General features: G+C 36.4%; 2 protein-coding genes across 2 annotated transcripts; one reads left to right on the plus strand and one right to left on the minus strand.

Moving 5' to 3' along the window:
- Window positions 1-847: 847 nt before the first annotated feature.
- Window positions 848-2,076, plus strand: LOC124415441. The gene is made up of 2 exons (XM_046896431.1): window positions 848-1,095; window positions 1,216-2,076. The coding sequence occupies exons 1-2, from the start codon at window positions 1,010-1,012 to the stop codon at window positions 1,433-1,435; spliced, it is 306 nt and encodes a 101-aa protein (XP_046752387.1). The 5' UTR covers window positions 848-1,009; the 3' UTR covers window positions 1,436-2,076.
- Window positions 2,052-9,939, minus strand: LOC124415425 (2-hydroxyacyl-CoA lyase 1). Its single transcript, XM_046896430.1, has 12 exons — window positions 9,791-9,939; window positions 6,289-6,430; window positions 5,937-6,021; window positions 5,455-5,636; window positions 5,068-5,244; window positions 4,519-4,760; window positions 4,221-4,406; window positions 3,193-3,268; window positions 2,829-3,066; window positions 2,603-2,710; window positions 2,329-2,452; window positions 2,052-2,207 (listed from the first exon to the last, which is right to left on the minus strand). The coding sequence occupies exons 1-12, from the start codon at window positions 9,851-9,853 to the stop codon at window positions 2,112-2,114; spliced, it is 1,719 nt and encodes a 572-aa protein (XP_046752386.1). The 5' UTR covers window positions 9,854-9,939; the 3' UTR covers window positions 2,052-2,111.
- Between the last annotated feature and the right edge of the window lie 1,161 nt (window positions 9,940-11,100).

Raw genomic sequence — 11,100 nt, forward strand, 5'->3', positions numbered from 1 at the left:
CAGCAGAGAAATGACGACGAAAATCCCCGGTTTTTTGGCTGTAATTTTTGTTGCGTCGCTCGCAACCTATTGGGACTGCGCTTGATCGAGTTCTCTCGCAAAATCACGTCGGAAAAGTTTTCTGATGAAATAATATTAGCTCTTTTCAACGTCGTCAAAATTTTGGAACGACATTATTATCACTCAAATAGAATGGGAATCCAATACGGCCTCTATATTTCAGTGTAAATCTTCTTCCTAACCCCAGGTGGTAGGCAACGCCACACAGGATATTTCTGTAGGCAATGCAGAGTTCTATTTTCGAACCGTACAGAACACCACCTGGAGAGTACACTATAAACACAGTTACTGGAAAATTGTACGCAAATCAACTCACATTGCTTACAGGATGATTCTTCAATGTTTTGCATTTAAACATCGACCTTAAAGTATCATTATCTATCAACCTTCCAATAATTGTAGTCCTTATAAATATTACAATAACGCATTGGAGTGAGTAGACTTTTGATCAGAAGGCGTTGTATGAACCGAGAGAAATCAGCCCAAATTGTATTGCATGCTGTACTTGGGGGCAATGGGGGCTTAACTTGAGTCAAGAGAGAGAGAGAGCTCCTCATCAACTGCAGAATATTGATAATAATCAAATTACTGTCCTTGTTTTACCGTTGTCATCTTATTATTATGTAGATCGTTCATAAATTTTTTGTCAAATCTTGTAGATTTCTGAATTTGTAATATCTAGGGATTTTTTAGAGATATTTTCTTATTGATTCAGAGATATGTTTCATTCGGTCATTGGCAGCCCCTGCCACTCAGCGCAATCGCAATCACTAGTCATCCCTGAATCAGCTGTGAGCAGATGTTGATTGGATTTTCGCGGGAAACCACAACAAAATTCTGCCAAATGACATAAGAACGTCATGAGTACACAATATTTGAACTTTCCAATCGACTAAAGAGCCATACACTCTTGAAATAACCGCTCGGTTACTGAATTCAATGATTCACAATGCACTCCGAAGCTGATTCAACCGTCGAAGTGAAAATGGAAATTCAAAACGAACTGTCAACAATCAACACTGTTGTTTTAAAAATGTAAGTTATTCTTCCACCATTTCCACGTCAAGTCCTGTTTCATCCATGTATGTTCTCAATTCTAATGACAACCTCGCTCACGCACGATTGGTAGGATTGACATGTATTCGTAACTTGCAGAAAACAGGAGCTCCATGAGATTAATGATATTGTGCAAAGCAATGGATTATTGGATACAACTCTCAAGAATGCCTTAGGCTCTTTGACCATTTTGGCTCAAGAAGCAGGTGTTAGTGTAGAAGAAATGACGAATACAGGGGAGCAGAATCCACTTACAAATGCACTCTCTAGAATCTCAACAGGGTATATAACTGAAAAACTTAAGTCATTATCACATTAACAATTTTGGTCAAGTACTAGAGAACACAGGGTACGCCATACAGTACAGTCAATCATACTGTTAATTTATTGCTAATGGATTTACTAATTGAACTGATGATTGCATCTGAAATATGCTTTTCTCATACCACCTAAGACTTAGGTTACAGATAATCATGGATGTACCCACTAATTATGCTTGAAATCACTAAGGATCTTATGAAAAGTCAGCTCTTGTTTTTAACATTCGCAGGGTAGTCTTAAAGACTGTAGTGACGACTAAATAATGCGATCCTGAATGGTGAATCGTTGAACCGTATTTTTTTGAGCTCTTATTGTTAGACATGTGTTTGTTCCTCCTCGTGTGGCTTCTATACTATATTATTATAAGAATCCATAGTACCCGAATTAATACTTCCAAAAGTATTGTTACTGGTCTAAGACTGTTAATTAATCCTCCCATACAACTTATTACTGAGATGAAGTCGTAACCATTCATGGTCAAGATAATATTACATTGCGACAAAAGCATTTGTGAGTATAGATGGAATAGTCAATTATATTGGTTAGCAAATAGATTACAATTTTTCTCTCGTTCTCATTACCTGTCCACCAGTGTTATACATTTTTGCTAATGATTATAGTGTAACTTATCTTTGTTCCTTAAAAAACATTGTATAAAATTCTTAATGTAATATTTATAATTTGGACTCTGTTAGCCAATTGAAGCTCTGTGTTTTACGATCAGCTAAAGGGTCGATCATAGTGTTGATTATACTTGGTGAATCAGTTTCCTGAAAAAATAAATCACTTTACATACATCTGCTGCTGAATTCAATTTCTATTGTAGTATTAGTTCATGTATTTAATTATTAGTTATGTAAAATAAATATTTTCTCATTTAAAGTATATCACCTTCAAGGCACTTTTGACAGCTTTTTCTAATTCAGGTATTGTTGTACAAAAATGACCCTTCTTTCCAAACATTTCCATTATCTTCTCATAGTGTGTTTCGACAGTCAGTGAACGGGTTGGTGTTCTGTGTGCAAATAATTGTAGGTGAATTCAAAATTCCATTACTTTACAAAACATTGGAAGGCTCAACCAAAGGTTAGTAAAGATATAAGATTTATTAATATAAATTTTAAACGCTGATTGAATTATTTCTAAAAAATGTTGATATTCTTACACTTGTGTCGCTTCACCAGCATCCTGTATTTGCTTCATCGTTTCCTTATCTAACCCACTATAAATTCCGTTGTTGTTTATTATTATAATAATTATGGGTAATTTGTATCTGGAATTTGAATAATATGAAGTGTTAGGCATCAATTTTCAAAGTACTGAAACCACACCCAAATTCGACATAATATCCGACAAGGAGATAACTTCCAGAACCTTCAATTATGCGTTACCTGAACATTGTTTCAACTTCCATTCCGGAAAACCCAAATGCACTGTCTCCTTCGACACAAATCACTCTTTTCTTGGGGTGGTTATCTTTACAGTAAACAGCAGCTGCTATTGCGAAACCTGGACCTACACCCATTGTACCAAAAGTCCCTGCATCTAATCTGTGTCGCGGTAATCTATTGAGCAGCATAGTACGACCAATATCCATTGTATTAGCACCCTCAGAACAGATAATAGAATCTGAACAATAAAATTATGACTAATGAGTATCTCAATTAGGCATGAGAATAAAGTCGTTTGCTGAACCTGAAATATATTTTTCTGAACATTGTTGCACCAGAGAGATCACTACGCAGGATAGCTTACCGTTTGGAATTAGATCTTCAATACTTTTGAAGACTGTGTAATAGTTCAGTGGTGGTGATGTGACTTGTGCCATAGCCTGAAATATTTACATTTTTGCAAACTTGTTTCATTAGACCAGTAATTAACATGTAGGGAATGAAAAGTTGAGAAATTTCATTTTCTATTGTTAATAATACAAATTAGCATTGTTGCTGTGTGCTGTTTCATCACATCAGTTGATAATTTGTATTCAGAATTTATGACTGTGACCATGCCCTCGAAATCAAAAGATAGGAAAATAAAAAGAGCTGTTTACCTAATATATGTATAATAAAAATGAATCTGAGAAAATTCCAATACCAGAAGCTAAGACATCAATCATTTGAGAAAATATTTTATAATTAGAACAATCGAAATGATAATACTGGTGATATCGATCTGATTTTCATATTCTTTGGTTTATTTGATTCGCCAGACAGATCTTGGACTGAAAATTTTTATATCAACAGTTATCTCCAGACTGCATAAATATAGATTTTTGTCATCACATTTAGACAGATGTTCATCAACAATTACAATTTATACGTTATAACTACACTATCGTCCAAGATTCCTTGAATGTTTTTCACACAATTTGTAGGCATCTGATCAAGAAGTAAAATTAGCCCAAACATATTCGAATCTTATCGAACCAAGAGAGCTTAATCAATTTTAACATTGTAATGACAAAAGTTTTTCTCGGAGTATTGATATTTTACAGCTTGTGTTATTTGAATTTCTTCAAATTCATTTCTAGTCCAAAACAACGCTTTTGTTTATTCGTGATTACCATCACTGGCACAAATAACATTTATGCAGGTTTTTAAAGTGATTGCTCCTTTTCATTAATTATGTTTTGGACGATACAGTTCGCAGAAGCAAACATCCTTAAGAAAGTTTATAAATGAGTCATCAGTTGTATGCATTTCAAGTGAAAATAATCATGAAAGCTTTAATAGGATTTGCGTATATATTCATCACTTAGAAGTTACCTGATAGCTCATACTTACACCAACAGCCTGTTTATTTTTGTCAGCCTTTGCACGCAATTCTTTCCACCATGAACTAGTTTGACTGAAATTGAATTTGCAGTTTTTGAATGCTTGCGACATCTGATGTGCCACTGGTCCTATGTCAGCCTGTATGGCTAAAGCAGCTTGCAAAGAATTGTGCATTTCTTCGGCGCACAAATCCACCTGACAATAATATTGATATCACAGTTGGCCTTAAATTTTCGATTTCCTATATTTGAACAAGTTTTCTCATATCTGGTAAGTATATAAAATTATTATCATATTTGACTTGTACCTGGATCACTTTTACATTTTTCTGGTACCGAGGCGACTGTCCAAAGTGCAACATCCAGTTTAATCTGGCTCCCAAAAGTAATATCACATCACTCTGTTGCAAAGCTAATGTTCTTGCACTGGATACGCAGTGTTCATCTGTATCTGGTACTACACCTTTGCCCATTGGAGTTGGCAAGAAAGGTAAGTTTGTCGCATACACAAGGTCTTGAACTTCTTTTTCGGCACGTGCATAAGCGGCACCTGTGAACAACGGTATTCAATTATCTGCTTGGCAATTATATAAATAAAAAATGGCACGGCCATATGGAATCCATGTTCAATTTAGCAAACTCAGTGTAAACAATATTTCTGAAGTGCTCAACTCGCTGAATAATGGTAATGGATTTTTTTCTATTAATTGGTGGACATGAAAAGAAACATATCATTTCCAAAAAGCTATATCGATACTGTTCGTTACATCAATATTTTGTAATTGAAATATTCGAAAACTAATACAACCTTCTCTAAATGGCGTAAATATGGCCCTAAAGACGGAAATTACAATTACCTTTTCCAACAATAATTAACGGCTTCTTAGCATTAGCCAATATATTCACTGCCTGTTCTATGAGCTGTGGCTGTGGATATATTACAGGTGGCGGTGGACATTGCAGGATCTTTGCGACTTTCTTGCCAGCAACTCTTTGAGTCAGAATTGTGGCTGGCATGTCTAAATAAGCAGCGCCTGGAATAAATAAAGCTTTTCATAACAAGACTCTTCAAAAGTTTTGAAGCCATTCAAAATTCTGTGGCAGCTGGATTGAATGCTTTATATCAAAACTGAAAATAGATTGTATTTTCAGATTGATAATATGCACCAGCTGTTTTCAATTTTCTCCAAAAACCATGTTACTTCATTCACACAACCACATCGACAAAATATCAAATTAATTACCGGGTCTGCCATACGTGGCTAGTCTCACAGCTTTCTCAACATGTAGAGGTATAAGTGCAGCCGAAGGCGGTCTCGCAGCATATTTGCAGTAGGGACGACTGCTTTCAACTTGCGGCCATTCTTGAAAGCCACCAATTCCTTCATGATCTTGTGGACAGGACCCTCCGATTACTAATACCGGCCTACAACATAATGCACATGCAATCTGAACAACACTTTCAGATTGTTTTAAATTTTTTCTTACGTACTTGACTGTATAATAATAGCCTAATTATTTCAAAATCAGATTAATATTTTTGAACATGCACAAACAGTTAACTAAAGGTATACGTACTAACAATTTAAGGGCGACGCACATAAGGGCTTTGATATGTTTCGTATGGCAGAGATCAGAAAGATATTAAGATTGTAGTAGTTTTGAATGAGGACAATCGTGTATGAAAATTTGACATCAATTATATTATTGATTTTGTCATACGCACCAACAGTTGACTTGTGCATTCGCCATACCGCCGACAACATGTAGTAATCCTGGCCCTGAGACACAAAGAACCACGCCTGGCTTTCCTAGTCGACAGAAGACTTTGTTAAATACTATAAAATTGATTGCCTTATCAGGCTTTGACAGCTTTAAATATATGGAAGAACAAACGCTGTACAGTATCTGTTCAAAATAATAAGACAGGTGGCAAGGACTAAATTTGAAAAAAAATCCGATTAGAATATTTCGTACGAATCGAAAGATATGAGATTGTAATTCACCAGAGCCTAGAATGTGATATAAAAGTTTACATTTCACCATCAGTAAATGAACATAGTTGCAAATATACACACTGGTAAGGTATCCATAAGCTTGGGCAGCGTAACACGCAGCTTGTTCGTTTCTGAATCCCAAATACTGAAGACCTGCAGTTTGCATTTCCATAGCTAACTCTATAACTGGATGTCCTGTAATCCCAAAGACATACTCCAGCCCCTGTAACAGGTAAATTATAAGTTGCATTGGAAAACTATTAGTTTTTATTTATAAACAAAAGGTTTCATACATACGTACCAAATGAAACTTGACACAAGACTAAACAGATCAAAGATCATGATTAGTCATCTTTAGAGACATTGGAGTTTTGGTAATACTAAGAGAAACCATTTCATTGTTATATACTGTTATATGTATACAAATACTATGACGAATACTGAAAACGCTTCTAAAAGTAACATTGAAATTAATTTGAATAGCGCCCCGTGCGCATGAATCATTGTATAGAGGTAAATATTCGGCTGTAAGTTTAATTACTTCTAACAAAGGGACGAGACCCAAGTGGTCAGAATGAGGGTTGCCATGGGGTGTACAGCGAGGATAAGGAAAGTTTTCGAATGATTCACGTTAATCCTCATTGTCCAGGTGTTTTCGCGGCAAGGTATTTACTGCAGTTTATAAGTATGTATTATACATATATTCTGTGTATAAGCGCAGTTTCCAAGTAAAGACCGGTGTAAGCATACGCGCAGCATGAGTATAATATGAGTACAATGTTCCTCCTTGGCGGCGGTGAAGACGCGACGTGCCGCAGGGGGTGAATATGCGTTTACAGCGGTCATTTGGTAAATTTCCCCGGGTAAAAGGTTGGGTGACCTGCAAGATGTACGTGTACAACGCAGGCGATTTGGTGGACTAGGCTTAACGCGCGTCATCGCAAGAAAGCAATTAGAACCGGAAGACAATCAACCAAATTAGCAAACATCAACATGATCAATAATATTTTTCTGCGGGACTTCAACCAAGTTTAGAATAATTTTTATTATATTTTTCTTTCGACTCATTGTTTGGAATTAGTTAGAGAATATGTGACATGTGAGCCGTTTTTACGTAATTTGTTTACGTAAGAATGAGCTGTAATCTGATGACTGCGGATCACCGGAGTATACGGTAGGTCGGTCACAGTCATGGAGCACGGCAATATTGTCCGTGATAATACGATTGCTGCGCACGTAATGTGAATTGGCGAGGACAACTTCGATCGGTTCGAGAGCAGGAAAACTACATCAGTTTTACTCGCTGTATCGCCGTCATCGTGTAGTAATTCGGGCCGATTGTGCGTACGGAAGCAATCGAAAAGTCAGACAAAACCCGTAATTTCTGTCGTATCCACCGGAAACGGAAACGAAACGTTCGACAAATATTTTACAAACATTCCATTACTTGTAGTAATATCCTTAAGGGGGTACCCTGGTCGATTTTGACGTGTCGTATATTGTATCTCCAAATATCGAAGTCCACGTAGCTTAAACGCGAAAAAGCGTGCAAAATGCAAGAATAAAGAAATGGCATGGATACTAAAAAATCGAAATAGTAAATTCGTAAAATTCATGCCATTTCTTTATTTTTGCATTAAATGAAAATGTGTTGGAGTGGTTTTGACCAGAATTGCTTTTAGAATAGGGTCGTGACGCCCTTATTTGCGTTTGAGATGAGCGGACTTGGATAATCCGAGAACTGTACGACAACGTCGAAATTCACCAAGGCTCTTGCTTAAATTACACGGCGGGATCGAACCTCGCAAGGAGTATAGTGTAACGTTAAATACGTGTAGTACCACGTCGCTGGCAGATTTACCGAAGCAGGGTAATCGTCTTGTTGCAAATCCGCCGTCGTAAAAGTGTCAAGATATGGTGGGTCAAAGGTATTACCCCCCTTCTGCGAGGCGCTCAACAGCTCCTCGAATCCGAAAGCCGTTGGTGCTGACGAATTCCGTGAAATAATCTGACCGTTTCTGAGCAGCGCTGAAATTAGTTATACCTGGTAACAGAAAGGACCCTTGCGAGGTACCTAGGATGGCTGCAGTTTTAGAGCTCGTCTATTCTGTCGCTGTGCATACTATTCGGCAATAAAATTTAACAACGAGCGTTCGCTCATTTTCATCGAGCGCTATGATGTGATAATAATTGAAATGCCACCAAGTATAGGTAATCACGGCCTGTGACAAGATTCGCGAATGTTGTATTTTGGTAGCGAACGATAAAACCAGTATTTATATACAGTTGAATTTTCACTGTACTTGGTAGTTCACCGATTAATTTGTTAGTTTTTAGATGTTTTTCGTACAAGAGCTGCTACCTTGGCAATATGATATCGATCATATCGGTGGTTCATCACTGACCATTGTCAGGATAATTAGCAAGAATTGCGCGACACCTATAATATGTATAGTACTGTAGCCGAGATTGCAACGAATAGTTAAACATTCAGGAAACTGTTTTAAAACGCATATTGCACACGACACTTGAGGTATACTACTGTGAACGATGTTTACGTTCGTGTTTAAAAGCTTCGTGATAGATGTAATTATAGATATGGACGATTATTGCAATTTCCGGTAGTATAATATGTACATGATGCGGTGATTTTCATTCGAATCAATGATACTTATGGGACGAAACTTTTTCTTGCAACAATTTATCGCGATCATGAATAAACCTCACAAGCCGCTATCGAGGGGGGCCTGGGTATGACAGTCACAAAGAAATCTCCCCGAAAAGTATCTTTAAAGGTTAAAATATACTTGCAACTGAAAAGAACCTATTACGAATGACGGCTGATTTTATAAAAAAAAAACAATCCCAACAGTTGATAAGTATAAAGGTGCAGTATTCAAGATGGAATCATTTTCGTTAAAGATTGAAGAAGAGGACCATTTTTACTAAAATCATTTCTACATAGTTTGTAAGAGAAAAATTATTTTGATAAGTTCAGAATTATTCGTTCGGAAACTGCAGTAAAGTGATTTGTGCCACCTTAAACATTAAAACAAGGTAGGCTATATTTGAAACCATACACACAATGTCCTGATAAGAACGCAAAAGGTGACTAAGTCACTCAGAGTTTAGAATAAGTTAGGATTTACTTTCTGTAAAAACGAACGCTATAGAAAAAATCTCCTTCGACGCCATCTCGATTTGAATATGTGCCGCTGTTGCTAAGGGTTTTCGCAACCTGCGCAGTACATTTATGCGCATATTGTTCGTGCAGCCTGTCATACTGTAGGAACCACTGATAGAGTGTAGGAACTCCATGTCTTATTGGACTCGAAATTCAATGCGAAATGGATTTTTTACCATTTCCGTAATATTAGGGAATTCAATGTTGACGGTTCACGATTTAAAAACCGCTGTCAATTTCGTTATGAGTTTGTCCGACAGCGAGTTACTGTCATGAATGGATACATGAACACTAACCATGACTGGCAGTATAGAATCGTATAAACATAACCTCAACGTCAATGATAATACGCTATTAGAGTGAAGAAAAAAAATAATTCAAAAAATTATGAGTAGTTACCTGAGTTTTAAGGGCTTCGGCAAGTATTTGATTACCGTCCATCTCGTCAGTTTCACTCGCCATTGGAGAAAATGCTCTGATAGCGTACGATTAAATGGGCAAGCAGAAGTTGCTTTTCATTGAATTGGGAAGTGACAACTGATATTGTGAAACGTCACGTAAATGACGCACATTGGAAGCGCGATTAGTAAATCATTGCTTACCTGCGATTTGGATCGTGGGGAACATCGGGGGTTTCTCTGTTATTCGATTTCCATACACAATTTTCTTTGATTTGCAAAATTCTACCAAAGTCAATGGAATGGAACTCTGAATCTGAGTGATCCGTCGATCCATATAATACTTAGTTCTTGTTTTCAATCTCCATGATTACTTACGCCTATGAATTGTACATTTGCAATTGTAAAATTTGTACTCTGATTAGTACTCCTTCTTATTTAACGACTGAATTTTCAACAACGATTAAAATATCGTTATGGGTACAATTTATACTACGATTTAGAGGTTTATAATTATAGTTTATCAGGTCACGGTTATGTAGAATTATTTATGCGGTTATTCGATTTTTCACATCTTCACAAATGCAATCAATATTTAAAATTGACACAGGATTTTTGTAGTATCTTCTATTTTCGGTTGGAGGCGCAACACTTGGCGAGCCAAAGACCCGCTTGTGTTGAATATTTATATTTTGCACCTTCTTTGAAGTTAAACAAAATTCTATAGGTCTTTATCCGTTTACTACTAGACTGAGGTATTCAACGAGCATCGATTTCAACGCCGATTCTGTAGTTTGTAAAGAGCTATTCCTGAACGGAAGTTTCATGTTCTCGAATTGTTTTTATTAGCGGAAATCTATTTTGTATTTTATCATTATAGACATCACAGACAGATATATACTATTACTGAGTATGATGACCAAGATTAACCTTCGAAGTCGCAATTCTTTACGGCAATATAATTTCAGAATTGTAAAGTGTTCACACGTTTGCATATTAACAAAAACACCTAAAGGGTTAGGTAAAAGAGTTGTGATTTAATATTGAACTAATTTTTGCTGGACTATCAATAATGATATTCCATTCGCGGCACATATTCATATATTTACTTCTGAACATTCTTACAATTTCTTCACAACATACCTCAAATGCAGAAATAGAAAAGTACGAAACATTGTTACGTATACGATGTACGATATTGATAGTCTGTGTATGCTATAAATTTATTCGTTAGTCAAATGGTACTCAAACTTCGTGAATTCTTTTTGAACAGACCTGGATGTGCGACATTCTTGCAATGAATAAGTTTCA

Source organism: Diprion similis, chromosome 2 (assembly GCF_021155765.1).
Source record: "Diprion similis isolate iyDipSimi1 chromosome 2, iyDipSimi1.1, whole genome shotgun sequence".
NCBI classification, from domain to species: Eukaryota; Metazoa; Arthropoda; class Insecta; order Hymenoptera; family Diprionidae; genus Diprion; species Diprion similis.

What these genes read in the sequence shown, in the direction of transcription:
- LOC124415441 (XM_046896431.1), top strand. Translation starts at nt 1,010, where the DNA reads ATGCACTCCGAAGCTGATTCAACCGTCGAAGTGAAAATGGAAATTCAA. An exon ending in AACACTGTTGTTTTAAAAAT is followed by an intron (nt 1,096 to 1,215) that starts GTAAGTTATTCT and finishes CGTAACTTGCAG; the next exon opens with AAAACAGGAGCTCCATGAGA.
- LOC124415425 (XM_046896430.1), bottom strand. Translation starts at nt 9,853, where the DNA reads ATGGCGAGTGAAACTGACGAGATGGACGGTAATCAAATACTTGCCGAA. An exon ending in TGAAGATCTAATTCCAAACG is followed by an intron (nt 3,067 to 3,192) that starts GTAAGCTATCCT and finishes TTTATTGTTCAG; the next exon opens with ATTCTATTATCTGTTCTGAG. An exon ending in GAAGTTGAAACAATGTTCAG is followed by an intron (nt 2,711 to 2,828) that starts GTAACGCATAAT and finishes TTCAAATTCCAG; the next exon opens with ATACAAATTACCCATAATTA.